A 22679-nucleotide genomic window follows, 5' to 3' on the forward strand; every position below is an offset into this window, starting at 1 on the left:
TCCCTTCTCCTTTTTTTTTTTTTTTTGATGATTAAAAACATGCCCCAGGGTCACTACTTTTAATGTGCTATAACATAATACTTTTTAATGTGGATTCATCATGGGTTATTTTAATTTTTATTATATTGGTGCTGAATTTTTTGTTGTTTATTTGGAAACAAAATTTTGCAGCAAAAAGTATCTATTTCCCAAATATCCTGATGTTATCAAGGTCTTATGATGAGTTTGAACTCACTACAAAGGTAAAAGCAAAAATGTATTTTAATTTTAATAAATGCAAATTTTTATAGAAGAGCATTGATATTTTGAGACAGATGTGGGTAATAAAAATACCATGCATTACTGGAAATCTGGCTTGCTTTCCAGGTGTTCCCTTAAACTACCAGCTGACCTCAGGACTTTTAATACAATTTCCCATAGCTGGGATCTATTAACTTGACAGTGTCGGTCCTCAGGCTTAGCTTCCCCAAATGGAAGCTAACTTCAGAGTGAAATCTCCACTTTTGTCCTATCATCTCAGTAGATTCCAGTTGATGGATTTCATTTATCCCCCAGGTTTATCTCCCCAAAATTAATATGGTTAGAGAATTAATCTACCTTCACATCTCCCAAAAAGCTCCTCCCAGTGGAGTGAATTTAGTTGTGTTCATCACCTAACTGACAGAAAAAAATAAATCTGACTACAGGATGTATCCGTACCTCTCAATTGCAGGTAAACAGGAAAGGTGAAGTAGCATTACTCCCAGATGCACACAAGTTTAAATACATAAGCTCAGAATTATTTTATACACACATATAAATCAGGAGAGTGAACTTACTACACTGCTTATTTATCAGAAGATGAGATTTCCTAGGATATGAGTTGTTCTGTCCCTAGAGAAATAATTTGTTGTCTTCCTACAAAATGATAATCTTATCTATTCAAGGTCTATTTCATGTTTACAGAAAAGGGGAAAAAAAAAAAGGCAATGCAAATCCCAAATAGTTTAAATCTTTCTGGAGGTGATGGAAGTATTAGAGAAATACTGCTTATCTGAACAACTGTAGGATCTTTTTACATATGGCGTCTCTTCATGTATTCCACTACAATTTGTGTACACAGCTGAGACAAGAGTTTTTCTTGTCATGAGCATCTGTTTGACTCATCGTATGTGCTGTATCTATCACTGTGAACTGTTCCAATGGCAGTGTTGAAGCATCTGCCACGTAGGCTCGGTACAGAGGAGTTCAAAGCCTAGAGGAATCTGAAAGAAGGAAGCAGTGAAAAGCAATTCAATGAGCTTCAGTCGATGTTCACAAAATTTGTTTTTCTTTTACCTTCAGTGGTCATCTTCTGGTGACGTTAACCTAAGGGTGGTGCACAGTGATGCACCTGTAACTACAGCTCCCTGAAGCACCGGGTAGAAGTGATCCGTTTGTGTACTTTCTTTCTGATAGCCACGAAATACACTTTGAACTGTCTCTATTTGTTCTCTTAGGGTGCAAGCCTTTTTCCATCAGACTTACACATCCTTGAGGGCAAGATTCAGATATCTAAGCTACGCAGCTCCTCTGTGCTGCACACTCCAAGTGATTACAGTGGTTAGAAACAGCCAGCCCACTAGCACTGAGTAGGACGTGTCTCTCTCCATTGACTATACAGACTCAGGAAGTCCAGATTAGATGCCTGAGTTTTGCATAACTAAAGATACCAGTTAAATCTCACTCCTCAAATGAAGTCTTCCTTGTATACTCAAATACGGCATTATAAACATATGAATCCAAAATAATCTACTGTATTAACTGAAACATGAGCTAAATTATTTTTCATTTTAAATCTTTCACAGGTGTCTAAGCAAATAAACAACTTCTGGCTGTTTGACCCAACATTTTTTTTCCACAAATATATTCCTTAACTAAGCAAGTAAAAGTACAGAAGAGGTGGCAGACTCTAGCTATCAGCTCTTGAACTGCCTGGTAGAAGTTCTCCTTTGAAAAACGAATTCTCCAGATATAAAAATAGGAATTTGAAATTAAATTATTACTGCCAAGATCTCTGTGAATACAGTCTGTGCTGTCAAATGACTGAAGGGCAGTACTCCAGAATGAGCTTTCATTGGTTTGGATCATAGACAAATTTCCTGTGCTAGAAATATATGCAGTCAAGAGCCAGTTGCCCTTATCTTGTGATTTCTGTTCAAGGAATTGAAGAAAATGTAGTGATAATCTGCAAATACAGGAGTCTTTAGCTCAAAAAATAACCATAATGGTTTATGCAGTCTCTCTCCATTAGCTGCTGTCTAGAAGCCCTGTACCATTCAGTACTGCTCTTCTACCATTCAGTACTGCAGCGTGTTAATTGCCCATGTTTAATATTTTCAATGGAAAATGAAATATCCTTAAATAAAAAACATTGTGAGGATTTAATTAGTTTTTATTTATCTTAAACAGCTTCTGTACCAGGATTTCAGGAGGCACTAATAATATATTTTTCTAAGTAGAACAGAACATGTTGCTTTGATGTTTGAACTGAAAGCAATAATATTAGATATTTGCCATGCTATCTTTGTAGATTTCAGAAGTATTTCATTAAACAAAAAAAAAAAATGCAGTTTTATTAGACTGTAACATAGGATACGCTTATTACTTCCTCTATTACTGCTGTACTTATGTGTGATTCAGAGGTTTTAAAGACATCAGGATATGAAAGTGAAACATTAAAAGAAGGATTAGTAGGAACATACTTGTGTAGAGGAACATAAGCTTCTCTCAAATATTGTGTCATCATAGTTGGAAAAAGGACAGCAACATAGCAATTTTTATAGCACTTTATAAGAACTGGAGACTTAAAATCTGGAGTTCTAGATGCCATAACCTCTCCTACAGTGAAAATAGAAGACAGAGGGAAAATGAAAGGAAAATTTCATATTCTTTCTATAAACACCCTAACTCTCTCCAAATCCATTCCTAATTTTATCTAGCCTTTAAAACAAAACTATATAATCCAGAAAGTTTTATACCTTATTCAAGAGTATGTTTCATCTTTGACCAAAGGTACTGAGAAAAGGCTAGAGTGGTGCTTGGTCCTGCACAATCCTTTATACTGCTTACTCCAGTTACCTTCATACATCACTTTGACCAGAAGATCAGCACTAGCAAAAATTGATCAACACTGCTACCTGACATTACTGCAGTATTTAAGTCAATATGCGTACCTAGGTTTCTGGTGAAATCTCTCAAACGCTTAGGCATAATGGTTCAATCATCTCCCAGGTTTACCACTTAGTGTTTAGGGTATTTTGGTTTTTAATCTCAGCATAGATACTTTGTATTAGTCCTTTACATATATTTGAGTTTCTAGATATTTGAAAGTTAGGTAACATAAATTTTACCACTAGTTTTAGACTGATGCCCTTCACAGCCAAGGGGGAGAAACAAGTCCTTTTAGGAAATTCTATACAACTATTTAAAGACTAAATGAATTACATCCTACAAGAGTCCATTTGTCTCTTTACTGAAAAAGAAGCCAAGAGGTTCATTCAGATGTGCATTTCTTCAGAAAAATACCTGGAGTAGAAGAGACAAAGAATACCACAAGTTTTAACACAGCAAGCTCTTATTAACATAAGACATAAATGCGCTTAAAAATTAACATGACAGAGATTCATGCCTCACAGTCCTTAGGAGAAGCAGCTACATCTTACTACAGAGCAGTATGCTATAGTGAAATTCCTCCATCCATAGGCATGGGATTTTCTCAAATATACATAATGATTCCTAACAGCTTGAAGGAAAGCCTTGCTGATATTCCTGCCTATTATAAGCAGCAAAGAGGTCTCTCTTACTGTGGAAGGAAAACAGTGCATTGTGAGTTTGCATTGTGTTTTATGCTTCGTATTTTCTTTCTCTGCCTCATAGGTATCAAGTATGTATTTGCGAGGAATCTGCACAGTCTCCTGTTGCGTGAATGTAACAAGTCTGCTGCTTTGATCTGTTGTTCATAATAACTTCTCATATGAAATCTTAGGTACTAGCTGAACATGAAAACCTTGCAGATTTGGACATGGCTATTCACACTTGTGCTTGATTGGGTCATTTACTAAGCCATTTACTAGGCATATATAAGCGTGTTCATGTTTCCTTTTCATTAATTTTTTGCTTTAGTCTTTTTCAGGGACAGTTGTCACTGAAGCACTCATAGCATATATGTGCTTGCCTACATAGAATCATTTAGGTTGGAAAAGACCTTTAAGATCAGGAAGTCCAACTGTTAACCTAGCACTGCCAAGTCCACCACTAAACCATGTCCCTAAGCACCACATCTACACATCTTTTAAATACCTCCAGGGGTGGTGACTCAATAACTTCCCTGGGCAGCCTGTTCCAACGCCTGACCACTCTTTTGGTGACGAATTTTTTCCTACTATCCAACCTAAACCTCTCCTGGCACAGCTTGAGGCCGTTTCCTCTTGTCCTATCGCTTGTTACTTGGGAGAAGAGACCAACACCCACCTGGCTACAACCTCCTTTCAGGTAGTTGTAGAGAGCAATAAGATCATGGCAAAACTCAAAGCATCACTTGGAACATATTAAAGATGCAAATGTATAATCTGGGCTAGCAAAACATCATTAAATTTCTGTGTGGGATACTACATTTTCATAATTAAAATTCTTTCTGAATTAAAGTAGCTTCAGTTTGCTTTATTCATTCAAGGAACGGAGTCAAAAATGAGCTAACATCACTGATTTCTAAATTCAGTCTTCATTAATTCAGCTTAATTTTCCGAAGTGCCCAAATGCGGACGAGTGCTAAAAAACTTTGGCCCTGAGAATGCAGTGTTAGAATAGAAACAGTTAGAACAAAATAGTCATTTTAATGAATATAAGCCAACTTGTGCCTCCCATCATATAATTCTAAAGGAATATAAGAAGAAGCTGAGCTGCTAAGGAAGATAAGAAACCCTCACTTTTATTAAAGAGAACAGATGATATGGTATTTTGAAGTAGATGCTCGTAGACTCACATTTGTGAATGGCAGATTAGTTTTACTTCATTAAAGTGGATATAATGATTCTTTTAACTAAAAAAGAGAAAGAAGAATTTGATACAATTGGAAAGAATAATATTCATTTCTAGAAAAAATGAGTGAACTCATTCTTTGAATGCATTAATAATATTATATGAATACCAATTTTTTATCATCTGTATTACATAAATGACATTAACAGAATCAAGCGGTACACATAATAGCTTACAGAGTATTCACAAAAATAGGGCTACATAAAGCAAAAATTTTCTTGTATAGAGAAAAACTTACCACAAATTTACACAATTAGACACATATGAAAAAATAGTGGTTTTTCACATGAGACTCCCAAACGATTTCCAAAGCTCTAAAATCACCCTGCTTGAGTATCTAAGTCAGCTGTGAAAATTTAACAAACAAAAACCCCGGCATAATCTAAGTTTCAGCCGTGTATTTTCACAGTCAGTGCAGGATGCTCAGTGAAAATCTGACCTACAGCTGCCAAGAGAGAAGTCTTCAGCAGATGCAACATTGGGATATAAAGGTCGAAAGGAAGACCTGTAAATGCCGCAGTGCTGAACATCAGTACTCAGAAGTTTCCTGTCTGGACTGGTAAGCCCGTAGTGTTTATAGAGGACTGCTGTGAATATTACAGTGAAAGAGGACCCCATAGAAGATATTTCACAACCCAAAATATTGTTTAAATAATTCATTGAGAGCTGTATTGCCGCGGCTAGAGGTGATAAATATTTTTTTTAAGAAATATAAACAGTTTCAGAACATCACTGTGTGAAAGGGGCCTCGTTGCAAAATATCACTAAACTTATTATTTGAAAGGTATCTGTATATCAAAGCTGAATTCAGTTAGGTCATGTTTCTTTTATGAGAAATTCAGTGAGACACAAATACACAAATCTTTTGTTTAGTATAATCTGCTATGATTCAGTTATTTATTTTATGTTAGGCTTATTTTTGAATTATGCAGCAAAGCCTCTTGCATGAGTTTTCCTTGGTGTTAATATGAAACCTTAATATACAAAACAAAGATGATAGATTTTTTTTGGCGCCCATTGTTTCATGTCATAAACCATGGTAAAGTAGTCCTGAATTCCCTAGGAAAACTTCAAAGAGTCATCAGATCACCAATAGTAAATTCTGGAGTAAATCTCTTTTTCTATGACTAGGTAAAATGAAAGAACAGAACACTCCCAAATGAAGGTATGGTGATGCCATAATTCAAACTCTTAGACTACCTTTTCACTTTTCTTTCTTATGCCTATCCTCCAGCAGTCTTCTGTGACTTTATAAAAACTCTTATTTATTTAATGTGGCTCTAATCATGTTTTTCAATTTAAAAGTCAATACATTTTGTAAATTATTACCAGCTTAATAAAAATTAATTCACCCAGTGTTAGAACGCTTCTGTTATAACCCCTGCTGTGCATGACAAATGACTTAAATGTTTCTAGGACAAACACTACAGAAAATTATGTATTTGCTCAAGCAAATAAAAGGAAAACCAGATCATTTATTTTGAGGCAATCAAATGCAATACATATTTTGCTGCTCTTACGTAATTAAATAAATTCTATCCTGAAATGTCATGAGATTTATCTAAGCATATATTGAGAGGTGATATTACCATTATTAAAGCAGGAATTATTTTATTTTTATATCTCATGACAAATTAGAGAACAAATCCCACAATTAATATAAACAAAGGGATCATATGCCATTTAATTTTTTCTCCTAATGTCAGACTTGGATCTCATAAACCCAGCTCACACAGGGATCTGAATTTCAGCTTTTATATGAACTACCTAGTTTTTATATAACTATCATAAAGCCAGTATCATTCTTTCTTCTAATTTTTGTCTTTCTCTGGAATAAATAGTTCAGATTATATTCTCCACTATAATTCCCAAATTCATTAAACTAACCTAAAAATAATGTTTAAGGTTTCTCAAAAGAAAAGATAACGAAAAGTTACCTCCAGAAACTCAGCAACTAGAATAATATAGTTATTTTTATTATTTAATTGCATGTTGATGCTAGAAGTAGAAATGGCTTTTGTTTTCTGTATTGTCACAAAAAAATTTATCGTAAGCCCCTCTCATTCTGACAAGCAAAGTAGGATCAATAAGAAATTGCGATTGGAGGGGCAGTGATACAACTAATGGTGTTGCTGATTAGTCATCAAAAATATCCTGATGTCAGCAGTTTTCCAAATGAAAATGTATAAATTGCAATGAAAAAATCCTCCTGAATTCAGGGAGGACCTTTGGAGCCCCCTGTTCTTATAGGTCAGATGACCTGATTTTTCAGTACAGCCCAGGCTCCATATGCTGGTGACTTTACTTCCAAGCATCCCTAAAGGGGCAGCAGCAATTCAAAACAAAAATGTTTGAGATTTCAGGCATTTGGATTTCACAATTTATCTAATATTCATTTTCTTTACAAAACATTCAGCCTACAAATATCTTTATCCACCATTTACCTCTTACGTTGACTCTGGTCATGGTTGACTTTGGTATCTGAAAACTTAGCTTGCTGTGGAATGCTATTGCTGCTAAGATTGTATGAGTTCATGGGAAGACTCAACACTCACAGTTCTGGGTCAGGCATTTCCAAATATGCAGATTGTGAGGAAGCACATATTTACAATTGTTTTTCTCTATGCATCTGTCGCTGGTCCTTGTTGGCAACAGTGTATTAGGCAGAGCTGTAAGAGCCATAATGGGCTGTTCCCACATTTCAAGTTGCTCAGGCAAATCTTTTGCATAGGTGGCAAGTGGTGCCTTGGATGGCAGTTTACATTCTGCCTCATTATAAAGTGATGACTAGCTCAAATAGAAGAAAACTAGGAGGAATTCATTGGATCTCCTTATATCACCATTTATCTTCTTTTGCTGGCTAAGAACAGATTCAGGACTGTAGTCTTGTTTCAGAATATTTAAGAATCAAAAGAGAAAATTCCTTTCCCCAGTCGAAGAGCTGCGCTAAAGCTAAGCATTTATTTAATGATAGATGCTTATTATAATCACTTTCTAACAACTTGTTCAGCAATTAAAATCAATCATGCTGTTCAATTCCTCTTAATTTGGATACTTTAGATATGTGTTTCACATGAAACTCTTCCTTCCAAACTTGATTAGCTGTTTTTAATAATCTCCATTACTTTTGAATCCTTCAACACACATAATTTTACTATTTTCTTCTCTCATGTCTATTTTTATTTCAGTGGAATCACTGGTCTCAGGATGTAGAGTACATATTGTGCTCTCCTCTGTGGATTTTTAATCCATCCCTCTTCACATTCTAGCCAGGCACTCTGGACTACCAAAACTGTATAAATGTCAGTTAAGCCACTGAATGAGAACAATTTCAGTCTATTTAAACAATTCATGTTATCTTAGCTTTAATGCTAAGACGCCACTGAAATTCTGAACCGTTGCATGCAATTCTTGTATGCTTTGGTAGTGCATAACTTATTAATTGCAAATCCTCTTTTTCCACTGAACCTAATGAATCATATAACACTAAATTCCACGTACTTCATAGTGGGACTCAGTTATGCCTTTAAAATTGAAGTGTGAATTTCATGCCTGGCCACTGTAGTCACAAAATTGAGTAAAATAGTTGAAGTGCTGAAGACTCCTCTGAGATGTACTCTTCCTCATTCTGTAGTGATGTGGACCCTGTGAGAGTAGTCTTCCTCCTGCAAGTCCTGCAGGACTTGCCTAACGTGAATAGAGGAATTTGGGGATTCTGGTCTCAGTTTTGATAAAAACATGAGCCTACACCATGTGACAGGCTAGATTCAGAACGATTTCTAGTTTCAGAATCAAGGTCCATATTGCCATGACATTATGTTAAAAAAAAAAAAAGGGGAGGGGGGGGGAAGGAAACAAAAAAGGAAAACAAAAAGGAAACAGCTCAAGCATATGAAATGTAAACTGTTAAGTAAGCTTTCATTTCAATAATACCCTCTTTTTCTTTTTCTGACCTTTTCCCATCCAGGCTTGATAATCTCTTAGATGGTATTAGAGACGGCAAAGGCTGTAAGATCTATCTGATATGATATTACAGCTGTTAAAACCTTGAACTACTTCCTTTAGAAAAATGCACAGAAAAGGAGAAAGAAGAGCTGCAAAGATTTTGGTTTTTTAAAACATATCTATCTTCTGTCTCCAGGGCTTAATGCTACTTGCAGCTTGAAACACAGATACAGCAAACAGTCTTAGCAATCTCTTCAGGTCCCGATACACTCACACCAGCATGAGGTAGTTTATGATATTGCTTTCCCATATCAGGCCCAAAATTGCAATCATCACCAGCTATGGCACATGATTTTTAAACAGAAGGCAAAACCAGACAGAAATGATGAAAAATCTCAAAACGGATAAAGTCTTTTTATCTTTAACTAATTTGAACAATACAGACTTTCCCCCACTTGGGCCAGGAACAATGCACAGATGAAGTCACCAATATCTTTATTTATACTGGGGGGGGGCAAGGAGGGGAGAAGAAAAAAAGAAGAAAAGAGAGTGAGTGTACAGGTTCAGGTGTTCTTCGGTATTTACAGAGAAAAGTGATGATGCCTCCTCAGGTCATTATTGCTTCTAAAATGTCACAGTATCCTGGGATCATGGCAAAAGAAGTTGAACAACACAGTATTTAGATAATCCTAGATTGAGAATCAGAGGGCTGGAGGAGATTTTAAGAGGTTATCCAATTTATCTCCACATCTCTAAGGAAAAATCGGCTTTTGCTGCATCATTTCTCAGTGCCTTGCCTATTCTTAAACATCCTCCTTCAGGCAGACGCTGGACCCTAAAACTACCTCTTTTTGTCCCTTATTGTCCTTGTCACTAGAAAACCCTCCCTAATACTTAATCAGAATATATTTAAAATGTTTGCTGTGTGTCCTATCCGTTATGGAAGCAGGTAACAGATACTTTTCTTCCCCCTAGCAACAGCCTGTTTGCATTTTGCATTTTCTCCTGATAGTTTTTCTTTTCCAGGTTAAACAAATCTAATTCTCTAACTCCTTTTTTGTAAGCTGAATTTCCTAGATTCTGGATTGATCTCATAATACTTCTGGGAATAGTCTTCAAATATGTCACAGTTTTCCTGAAAATGCTAAAATTAGGCTCAAGCTGAGTTTCATCAAGATCCTTTCGAATTGTTTACCCTGTTTTCTGCATGTTACTAGTCCCTTCTGACCTGGTTTGCTGCACAGTGGTTAAGCTCACTGCCTCCGGTTCACATTCCCAAAGCCTGACATCTTCATTTCCCTTCACAATGCCCTCAAACACAATCACTTCCAATGCTGCTCACCTCCGTTAGATCTCTTTCGCTAGCTGGTTGATTCATTCATCCATTTCAAATGCCATTTCCCAGAACAATCTGTGGGGCAGATCAGGAGCCTTTCTTGCTCAAATCCAACCTCCCTGTTTCTGAATATGCAGAATTTGTTTGTTTGAGGGTGTTTCCGAGGCTGAGTTTGACTTCCCATAACCAAGAGAAATCTCCAGGCACCGCACACCCTATGTGCGTGCGCTCTTCTCCCGTATGCTTGTGTCACACGTGCCTTACTTTCATAGCAGGGACACAGACGTGCCAAAGCACAAACAGAAGAGTGCCCATTTCCCCCTAGATTAACAGTTCTGTTGTAATAATAATAATAATAATAATAATAGTAATAATAATAATAATAATAGTAAAACCCTCCTGATCTCAGTCAAAGCACAGGAAAGATTTTTTTTTCCCCTTTTAGTTACAAAAGAACAAATATAAACAAATAAAATTGAACAAAGTACATTTCGACTGAGAAACAAGGCAAAATGAAGGGGAGGAAGACAGGTGTGAGCACCTTCATACAGCTACTGAAGTAGAAGAATATGTACCACAATATATGTAGTGTACAAGTAGAGGTATTGAGATGTAGGAATTAATCTGCAGGTCTCAGCTCCAGTTGATAACCTAGAGTAACTCAGAGTATCCTGCTCTTCTGGTTTTAATCAGCACTCTGTACTTCTAAATATTATCCACGCCAGCTCTTTCAGGAAGTTAATGCTAAAATTTACAGACCAAAAATATAAATACATGTATGTATATATAAAAATGTAAATATGAAAAAAAAATTTAGTAAGGAAATTTGTAAGTTAAACTAATATCAAAGTTGTCTTATAAGATACAGTTCTTTTGTCACAAATTATATCTTTAGGTTGATCCACAAATAAATAAATCACATTAATTAAATATTTTTAGTCAAATTAAATTACTTTTAAAAGACATTATGATCTAGAATTAAGTAGAATGTTTCCTTTCTGTATAAGGACTGAAGTGTCTAGTTAATCAAAATCAAACAGTAAAGTACATATATATCAAACTGCATCCTTACAGTTTGTGGTGATGTGGTTGAGAGCCTCCTGGTGAGGATTACGGGGATGGAAAGCAAAGGAGATGTTGTAGTGGGTGTCTACTACCCATCACCCAGCCAGGATGTAAGCACTGATGAGTTATTCTGTAGGCAATCAGGAGAAATTTCAGGATCGGTAGCCCTTGTCCTTATGGGAGAGTTCAGCTGGGAATATCATACTGCTGTGACAAGCAGGTCTTGGAAATTTTTAAAGTTTGTAGGAGATAACTTCTTGTCACAAGTGCTCACTGAGCCAACAAGGAAAGATGTCCTCCTAGACTTGCTGATTATGAATAGAGAAGGACTTGTGAGGGATGTGATGGTAGGTGGCTGTCTTGGCCACAGTGAACATGAAATGGTTGAGTTTAAAATTGTCAGTGTAGTGAGAAAGAAGGACAGCAGAGTTCCTACCCTGGACTTCAGGAGAGCAAACTTTAAGCTATTCAGGCAGCTACTTGGCAGAGTACCCAGGGAATCTGCTTCTGAGGGCTTAGGAGTCCACAAGTGCTGGTTGGTCTTAAAGAACCACCTTAAAGAAGCACAGGAGCAGGCAATTCCACTGTGTCATAAGTCGATCAAGCGGGGCAGAAGACCAGCTTGGTTGAACAGGGAACTCCTCGTGGAGCTCAAGAGGAGAAGGAAAGTGTATGATCTCTGGAAGTGAGGTGAGGCTTTGCAGGAAGATTGCAGAGATGTGGTTCGTATATGCAGGGAGAAGACAGGAAAGGCCAAAGCTCAATTAGAATTGAAGCTGGCCAGTGTTGTTTCAGATAACAAGAAGTTAAGTATGTTAAGAGGAGGTCTAAAGAAAATATTGGATTGATACTTGTTGAAGATGGTCATCTGACTAATAAGGATGAAGAAGCAGCAGAGGCATTCAATGCAGTTTTTGCCTCACTCTCTGATAATATTGACAGACTTTGGGCTGCCCTGTCCTCTGAGTCAGAGGACGAGGGAGTGTGGGAACAGCGACTCTCCTTTTGTGGACACTGAAATTGTGAAGGGACCAGCTGTCTCAGCTGAATGTTCACAAGTCCATGGGGCCTGATGGATTCATCCCAGAGTGCTGAAGGAGCTAGCGGATGTTATGGCAGGACCTCTCTCAATCATCTACCAAAGGTCTTGGGAACATGGGGAGGTCCCTGCTGACTGCAAGCTAGCCAATGTTATTCCAAACCACAAGAAGGGTGTGAGGGAAGACGCAGGGAACTACAGAGTACAGCAACAAAGCTGGTGACAGGGCTGAAGGCATGTCCTGTGAGGAGCAGCTGAGGACCTTGGGGTTGTCTAGTTTGAAGAAAAGGAGGCTGAGGGGTGACCTCATTGCTCTCTACAGCTTCATGAGGAGCGGAAGTGGAGAGAAAGGTGCTGAGCTCTTCTCCCTGGTATCCAGCACCAGGATATGTGGGAATGGTTCAAAGCTGCACCAGGGGAGGTTTAGACTGGACATTAGGAAGTATTAGGGGGGGGTCAAACACTGGAACAGGCTTCCTAGAGAGGTAGTCAATGCCCCAAGCCTGTCAGTGTTTAAGAGGCATTTGGACAATGCCCTTAACAACAGGCTTTAACTTTTGGTCAGCCCTGAGTTGGTGTGGCAGTCAGACTAGATGATTGTTGTAGGTCCCTTCCAACTGAAATAGTCCTGTTCTATTCTATTCTATTCTATTCTATTCTATTCTATTCTATTCTATTCCATCCCATCCCATCCCATTCTTATAGTATAAACATAGTAATAGTATAATAATATAATATAATAATAACTAAAATCTAATACTACCATATAATAATAGAGGTTTGAAAAGATATATTAATAGTAAAACTATAAGCAGCCATAAGTAATGATACAAGAACCTTGTTCTTAGGAAATCTGTAATTACAAAATGCTAACTTCAAATTGTTACTGAAACATTTGGTAGGAGGAGTGGTATAACTCATTTGGGGAAAAGCAGCAAAACAAAATCCAGAAGGTAAAGTTGAGATGAAATCTCAAAGGTAGATATATAAAGAAAGGACATGTCATCTTGAGAAGATCATTGAAACCTTAGGACAAAGATTCCCAATGAGAGTATCAAGGGAGTCAAGCACTCATTGGGCCTTGGTGCTGCCAAAGCATTGCACTACTCAAGAAGATAAAGAAAAGTAGGCCTGTAGATGTTTGCTGAAAGGGTATCTGTTAAGTTTCCTTAGGTATCAATAATCAACCTTTTCAGAGATACCTGAAGGTACAGGCTGTCACTGTTCCTTCTACTTGGTACCAGCTATCTCCGACTTTACTAATTCACCTCACAGCCTTTAGTCACCTTCCTTGATATGACCTTTGATAATAATACATGTTGCATTAACAGCATGATCTTTATAAAAAAATAATTGCAATGAATCTTTTAATATGTTGGTCTCTGTCATCACAAGGACTTCCTGCTCAGAGAAATACTTGTTTTGGTGATGAGAGCAATAAAGCAAAAACATAGAGATCAGCTCTGAAAATCCTTCTGACATCCACAAATGCTAGTGTTTTGTAAGCTGTGAAATATATTGATTCCAGAGATACACATCCAGGAGCATAGCAGTTTATTATTATCTCTTCTTTGCCATTGCTGCTGAATGATGTCTCCCAAACCGCTGCATACATAAAACAATACATGTGTTTCACCTTTAAAATGTTTTATCTTCATGTCTTAACTTTTAGCTTTCTCCTGAGAAACCATATATATTAAGAGATTACTTCATTCTTCAGAGCCAGAGAAAATTTTAAGAAATAGCTTGAGTCTGTTATCACACACTCTGTATTAAAAGGACCATTTTATAAAGACCAAGCTCAAACAAAAATCCATATTCTCTTTTTCCAATTGTATTTTGTAAATGTCAGTCCAGCTTCTTTTCCAGTATATGGTTATGTACCGTAAATTTGAAGGAGAAATGTCTGAAGAACAATAGAATTCTTTTTGTCCTCAAAATAGAGATGCAGGGAGATTTCTTTTACTGTTTACAGGTGAAGGTTGAGAGAAGGAAACCCATGCTGATTTGTTTTTCGAACTAACCTTGACACATACCTAGGGAGAACTAACCTTGACGCCCACCTAGGGAAACAATGTACTTAACACGAGTTGGAATCTACTTTAGAAAAACATGAAATACAAAAGAAAAGACAAAAGTGAGACAGAAATGTACCTTCTTACAACATCTTCTCCGTTCCAACACGGGAGTCCGTCGGCAGCTGCCAACTCATTACCGCACAGCTGATCAGCCAGGCCACCGTAAAAGGCTCTGTAAAGCTGGAGGTGGCTGATAAATTCTCTGCACAGGGGAACATGGGAAATAATTGACAGCGTCAATCAATAACATTAAGCAGTATTGCTGTTGTGCGTTTCTATAAGAAGATAAAGAATGTGCTTATTCCATTACTCTCAATTGGTTCCAATGATTTTTTAAACCAATTTGTCAATTTCCTGTTAGATAAGTTTGATTCTCTCAGATACACTTCAGTAGTTTATAAAGCTGATACTCGCATTGGTCAAAGTTAAAAAAATTACTCATGCTCTGGAAAAGGAATTATTTTCCTCCAACCTCAAATTTTCTTGCACGGTTGTGATACAGTTTGCAATGCTATACTTGTACAAATACACCAAAAATGTTCAAAAAAAGGCATAGCAAATAAAAAAATAGGTGTATATGAAGAAGTCATCTGTTTTTCAAAAGTGCTATCAACTTATCCCCTACACAGTGTTAAAAATACTACAAAGAGTATTTGATAGAGTTATGGAGCAACTCAAGATTTAGGTAAGACGGGTTTAAGATGTAGGTGTTAAATATTTAGTGGATGTTTAAATGACTGTCTGAAAAATGACATCAGTTTTATCATGTGCTGTGCTGGTCAGTTAGAAATTATGTATTGATATTTTAAATAATTGTAAAGATGCCCAGAGCTAATGATAAGGTTTTGTACTTAAAACAAATGAATGACTTTTTAGTTAGCATGTGTGGTGGGTTGAGCCTGGCTGGGGGCTAGGTGCCCACCAGAGCCGCTCTCTCACTCCCCTCATTCACTAAACAGGGGAGAAAAGGCATAACGAAATGCTTGCAGGTTGAGATAAGGACAGGGAGAGATCACTCACTAATTATCGGCACGAGCAAAACAGACCAAACTTAGAGAGGGAATTCATCTCATTTATTACTAGGCAAAACAGAGTAGAGGAATGAGAAAATAAAATCAACTCTTAAAACACTTGCCCCCACCCCTCCCATCTTCCCGGGCTCAACTTCACTCCCGGCTTCAACCTTCCCCCCCCCTTAGCGGCACAGGGGGACGGGGAGTGGGGGTTACGGTGTTTCTGCCGCTTCTTCATCCTCAGGGGGAGGACTCCTCTCATCGTTCCCCTGCTCCAGCATGGAGTCCCTCTCACGGGGTGCAGACCTTCAGGAGCAAACTGCTCCAGCGTGGGGTCCCCCACGGGGCCACAAGTCCTGCCAGCAAACCTGCCCTGGCGTGGGCTCCCCTCTTCACGGGTCCACCGGTCCAGCCAGGAACTTGCTCCAGCGTGGGCTTCCCACGGGCCGCAGCCTCCTTCAGGTGCCTCCACCTGCTCCGGCGTGGGGTCCTCCACGGGCTGCAGGTGGAATCTCTACACCCCCTCATCCTTCCTCCATGGGCTGCAGGGGGACAGCCTGCTTCACCATGGCCTTCACCATGGGCTGCAGGGGGATCTCTGCTCCGGCGCCTGGAGCACCTCCTCCCCCTCCATCTGCACTGACCTTGGTGTCTGCAGAGTTTCTTACATCTTCTCACTCCTCTCTCCGGCTGCAAAAGCTCTCTCTCTCTAAGTGTTTTTCTACTTCTTAAATATGTTATCACAGAGGCGCTGATTGGCTTGGCCTTGGCCAGCGGCGGGCCCGTCTTGGAGCCGGCTGGCATTGGCTCTGTCAGACACAGGGGGAGCTTCTAGCAGCTTCTCACAGAAGCCACCCCTGTAGCCCCCCCGCTACCAAAACCCTGCCATGCAAACCCAACACAGCATGTTTTAAAATGGATTGTGATATTTATGTTTATAAATTGTTTGCTTATGTATTGAAAATATCTTCCTGGGACACCCATTCCTGCTGTGAAAAAATATTTATTCATTCTGGTTTAGAATATCGCACTACACTGAGTTATCTGTGACCCGCAGGCACAAAGAAAGGCACCAGCAAAAGCTGTACTCATTGCTCTGTAAGCCAGCAAGCTTCATTTTATGTTAACTTCTTGTACGGTGTCTGGAATTGTGAAAAAATGCCAGAAATATTTTATACATTTCCCTATATTTAGTGAATGTAGGCCTAAAATGGCACAAGAAATTAAATTGTTGAGTATTACTTACTCCAAATTAAAACAGATAAAACTTGAGTGATTATATACAGTCCATCATTTAAAAAGCCACATGTTCTTTCTTGTAATTGAAGGGCAAATATTTTACACAAATCACAGTGATTTAGGTTTTACTATGCCTATTAAATGTGATATGAGTGCCCTACTAAGTCTAAAACATCAGTTCTGAAAATCTTGGGTAGGGTAAATTTTAACTAGGCATCATGTAATTGCTTATGTGCAATATATTTTAAATAGATAAGTATGATTCACCCGCAGTCTCCCAAGCATGAATAGTCATCTTGTATTTCTCCATCCCCAAAATTGCATCAAGTGTGCACAGTATGTTTGCAATTTTCCTCCATTTCCCACTGAGTGGGATCGAGTTTGAGTTTGTCTATGCTTTGGGTTTACATTCTGGATGAAAACCAGTGTTTAGAGAGTCCTCTCATAGTTGGAATTTCTTATTCTGAACAGTCAACCCATGTATAATACAAAAATTGAAATAAATACAGCTATCATAATATCTTGTGACAAACTTCATTTTAAGAGAAAGGTCATTCAATTTATTAGTAAATACATCCTGAGGCAAAGCTAAAGTTAATACAGAAGTAATAACTGATTTCAGCCCCTGTTGATGTCTGACCAAAGTAGTTAAAAGGGCAGATGGTATGAATGTCAATTTTCACATCATCATCTTCTAGACCAGATAGCACGTAATTACAGGCAGCTGAGCACAAATGTGCAATTACAGGCAGTGGAAGCTGCAGATACTTCTTATCTGTTTATCTGGAAATGTTCAATTTTTTTTTATAATTTTATTCTGCTTGCTGAAAGAATCATATCTGCAATGTTAAGTTCTGGAGGAAAAAAACATTATATACTTTCAAGTTTTTATGTTACTATGGAAGGTTTTGCTTAGACTTTTTTTTAATTCATCTGACAATTGTTGGTGTCAAAAGCACAGAGAAATTTCCTTTTCTTCTTGTACCACACCGTACTAGAAAAAACAGCTTAGGTCTGATGGTAAAAATAATTTAGGAAAAGTTCAGGCAGAGGCAGTTCAACATGTACTCTAAAATGTAAACTTTCATCTGGAGATGCATTTGAAAAACATTAGTAAATCAGGGAACTCTTAGGAGTCACACATTTAATAGAGTCTTTTTGTTCATTTGTTTTCCCTCAGATAGCTGTCATCGATCAAGTCTACACAGTGTGGGAGAAGCCTATTCTTTTCTGCTAAAGCCTGTGAAAGTTGCTGAGAACAACCTGCTGCCAGAAGTACATGGGAGGTAAATAAAGTGGAGTTAGACTTGGAGAACAGCACTTCTCAAAAGCAGGCTGCAAGCATTCGCCGAAGTCGCTCTTCCATGTGAGGGATTGTTACAGTTGCCATGGGAATACAAAGCGAAATATAAAGCGATTGTGACTAATAAGGAAGGAGGTGATCCAGAAGGCAGCAAATGAAGACGGTATCAGTTATGAAGCTGTTAAACAGAAATCTGTGTCAGTGGACCTCAAACTTTCTCCCTGCCCGCCTTTTGGCGTAGCGCCTGTTGCATGCCGCAAGATGTTTCCAGCATCTCAGGCAGGGGGAAGTCATGGGAAAACAGCATTGCTTTGTGCTGCCCACTGACTCTGACGCCCCTAAAGGTCTTTTGGGCAACCTCCCTGAGGTCAATCCAGACATCACTGATTTTGAAACATGGAGCAGTCCTGGATTAAGTAAGATTTTAGAATATGGTTTCATATTTGCAGCGTGCTAGCAACTGGAAAACATTGAGAACTTGCTTAGCTACACAAAACAGAGAAAATGTGCCTGTATTATGGGCATTGCCTGATGAACTTCTGGCTCGCTAAAGCAAACTTCTGTTTTGCATCTCTTTCCCTTCCCACAATGTTCTTTAAATCCTGTGTTTGGTAGGTTTTATTTTTTTCTCCACTACTTGGAACATGAAGGGCCTTGCAGCGACTGGAATGGTCTGCTTTTGAAGCTCAGAGGCACTTCTTCTCCAGACACCAGGAGTAAGCAATTACTCCCTGCAATTCTCTCACTTCAGATTCCTTCTGCACTACAAACTGAAATAAAATGAAAAAGAGGACAAAGAAAACCTCTCTGCATTTTAGCAAACACTGTGACAGAAATGAAATTTCTGATTTTAACTTTGTACTTTATTTGCATAATAGGACCTTTAGTCTCAAACGTAATACTACGCTTACTCCTTGCAGTGCGATTACTTCTTACAGTCATTAAAGACTTGATTCCTTTGTCCAAAGGTAGACTGGCCTTTGAGATGCCCTCAGCTATCCAGGATATCTGCAGAAGACTGGAATATGTGATACAACTGACAGGAGACCTGCATCCTTCTTGGCAGCGGGAGATCAGCTGGGATACCCCAAGGTATCCTCAAGTGGCCCCAGATGCTCGTAGCTGTGTGGGCAGCTGAACTGAGTCCTCCTCTCCACAGAGTATAATGGCAGCTTAAACACCTAGCTCATATGCAGTTAGGCAAATTTTACCTTGTAATGCTCAGCCAGGTATAAACCAAATCTCCAAGCCTTTGCAATCACCTGAATTCACTATATACTAGCAAAAGAGCCAGAGAAAAAGAATCAGCTGGACTTGCTTGAACAAGGATTTCAGGATTTAGCCCTAAATGCTTAGTTGTCTCATTTTTCACAGTAGAAAGGTATGTAAGAACAGTAATTCACTTTTTTCTGTCTGATCAATTTGTACAAATAATCTTCTGATAAAAGTCACAATCACTTCGTGACAGATTTAATAATGTCTGCTGATGTGCAAGTTAAATGTAATTTGAAAATTTACACATAAAGATAGAGCTAACGTTCGTATTTTACCGCTGCTATTCACTCTTTTAAATACTTTAAACCACACCAAATGACTCTGGTCATATGTGCATTATTTCAGAAAACAAAATCTAGTCATGAAATTACTCTTTCCAGAATGCAACAGAGCAGATTGTGTTGCTGAAATGTTTCATTCTTTGCAGTCTTTATTTATTCTCTAGTAATGCATGCCATTGCATCGAATATAATCTGTTCTGTTGTAAAATTAATAGCTTACTTTATTCTTTCTTTCTGGCTGTAAAACTAATGTCTTACTTTCTTCTGTTGGTGAGAGTTTCTTCACTGTCTCTTGAGAACACCTTCAACACTTGATTATCTTTGTTCTGATCAAAGGAGCAACCTGGAGACTGCGTAGGCTTCCTTACAGGAGGACCACATACTTTGTTCACCTACAAGGAAAAAAAGCCACAAGAAAAAGGAAAGAACACACATAAACAAAAATTATTATGTATCTCTCAATTCAGTTTAAGTCCATTTTAGTAAGATACAAAGTTCTGTGGACATTAAGCTAAGAAAATTATCAATTATCACACTTCTCAACACTATAACCATAATGAATGCAGTAAACACATAATTAGTCATTTTATAGTAGGAAAAAAAAACCCAAACAAAATTACTCCTTTTGAAGGAATACCAGGTGTACAAACAAGTCACTACATGCACTTTATTGATTTCGGCTTTTTCTCTTCCAGGTGTATTGTTATGCAGATACAAGGTGTATTGCTATGCAAAGAGTAACAGTAACCTCAGAGAACATGATGTGTTGTGAACAGTGGCGTATTTCCATTTTTTCTGTAATATACAGCAATCACCTTTTTAATATGCATTGAACTTTGTGATTTCTTTCAGGGTTGATGAATTATTATGGTATGTTCAGCACAGTTACCCGGAGCATATAGCGAACAGTTAGCACGGTGGAAACTTGCATTACAACTTTGCAAGATGTAAATTTAATGATCCAAGATGTAAGTTTAATGATTTGGACCATAGATGTTGAAAATATCAAGGGATTTTATATGTCTGGCTTTCTGATCTAGATGTCAATAGATACAAATTCATGTGAACTCCTTTTTTCTTCTTGTAAAATGTGATACTAAGCATTTTGTACTATAGAGGATATCAATTCATGTTTATAGCTCATTATTCTTCCTAGTCACTGAATAAAAATAATTAGGGCCATACATATTTATTAACTAAGACATAATGCATGCTAGGGATCACATCAGACAAGATATTAAGCAGACTGAACAGCACATATTTTGTGTAAGCTAGCACACATGCACTGCTGAAAAACTAATACTGTCTGTCATTTATTAAAACTTGGTTTCAGTAGGTAGTCAACTTTTTAAAAAGAAAAAGGGAGAGAGGAGATCACTGTTGGCTCTGAGACAGGGATCCAATTTTTGAAGCAGAAACATATTCAAAATGCTACCATGAGAAAGAGGAAAGGGCGCATATGTTATACAGCACAGATTATTGTTTCCTGTTGCGTTTTATATCCCCAAATTTAAGAACAGAGAAAGCAAATAAATCTCAGTTTTTTACTTGCTTAGGTCAGTCAAAAGAAGAAAGAATCAGCATTATTACTACATATGAATAAGCATTCACCTTATGAATTGAAAGTGAGGGTAAAGTTGAAAGTAAAAAGTCCTTTTTGGCTGCAATTCACGTTTAAATTTAGGCATCCAAGATATAGTTTGAACCTCTGTCAAATGAGGTCCATGAATTTACCTGCAAGATAATTGTCCCTGGACACATGGCTAATGTCCTTTAAGGGACTTCATGGCATACAATCTAAAACATTAGTTGAAGTATTCACCTCACCATTTCTTATCAGAGGTCTCCTTGGACAGCATCTTACTAGATTTGTTCTTGTCCTCAAATTCAGTTTCAAACCTCCCTCATACTTTTCCCATTATTTCCCCCATTAGCTCTTCTTCAAAGTACATTATCCCATGCTCTTCATCAGCTTAACTGGACTCCCATTTTGCCCCCGTAAGTCTCCACACTCTTTCTAGGCTTCACCCATCCTTGTGCGAGTCTGCTCCGTCAGCGGTGCATTTCACTAGCCTCTGCAGCAGCCTATCCTATCAGCCACTCTACACCAATATAATGCCGATCTACCAGAGGAAAAAAATGCTTTTGTCCTTTTACTTGTCTCACTTCCTTCGTATTCTCTTACGCTCACTGATGTGACATGGGGAGAATTACGCTTATGATCAGCTTTTATGACAAAGCAACTGATGGTGTGGGCTGCCTCAGTTCCAGCTTGCCATACACTCTTCAACAACTCTTTGTCTTATCAAGAATAAAAACAAGGGTTTAACGGACAGCGAGAGTCAGAGCCCAATGTTTGGGAAGGAGGCTCTGTCTCTTGACAGGCATGGGTTAGGTGTGTAGTTTGTTGTAGATCTTAGGGGCCATGCATATGTGAAAGAGGCACCACAGCTGTCCAGGCAACCTCTGCGCTGCAGGGTGGGAGCCTGTGAGTGGAGGGGAAACGTGGTGGAGAGGAGTTGCTGGCTAACACAGGCCCTAAGCAGATGAGTAGCAGTCCTTTGGGTCAGGGGAGGAAAAAAAAAGAAAAAAAGAAAAAAGAAAAAGAAGCTAAATAAATAAATAAATAGGCTGCAGGTATAGTAAACTGAAAAAAACATATGCATTCAGTTCCAGTAGAAAGGCAAGAGAATCCACAGCAATCTATATTTCTTGAATTTACAATAAAAGCTCATTATATTTTACTCTGACTAAAAAGAACAAATAAGGAAAATCAATAATTTTTACAGTCATAGTGGCTTGGAATATGGATGATATTTGGGTTTTATGTATTATACAGTTGCTTCAAAACACTGTCTAATGACCTTTCTCTGTTTATTCTCTTTGAGCGAATGTCTCAAGAAAGGGATTGTGCAATACTGGGAAATTTGCATTCACTGATACATTTAAAAATAAACCTTAGTTTCAAATATAAAATCTTTCTTAAAAAAATAATCTTGGGTAAACTTTCTATATATATCATAAAAATCTAGTCATTATCTAAAATG

The 22679-nt window shown here is 38.0% G+C and overlaps 1 protein-coding gene across 4 annotated transcripts in view; it reads right to left on the reverse strand.

Annotated features, from left to right (window-relative positions):
- GPC5 (glypican 5) overlaps positions 1-22679 on the reverse strand; it is an 806281-nt gene that overhangs the window by 605664 nt on the left and 177938 nt on the right. For all 4 annotated transcript variants that reach the window (XM_054839901.1, XM_054839880.1, XM_054839871.1 and 1 more), the window contains 2 exons: positions 19891-20024; positions 14598-14723 (listed from right to left, as the gene is read on the reverse strand). In XM_054839901.1, the coding sequence (XP_054695876.1) occupies positions 14598-14723; positions 19891-20024 (260 nt within the window). The remainder of the gene's footprint in view (positions 1-14597; positions 14724-19890; positions 20025-22679) is intronic.

Source organism: Grus americana, chromosome 1 (assembly GCF_028858705.1).
Source record: "Grus americana isolate bGruAme1 chromosome 1, bGruAme1.mat, whole genome shotgun sequence".
NCBI classification, from domain to species: Eukaryota; Metazoa; Chordata; class Aves; order Gruiformes; family Gruidae; genus Grus; species Grus americana.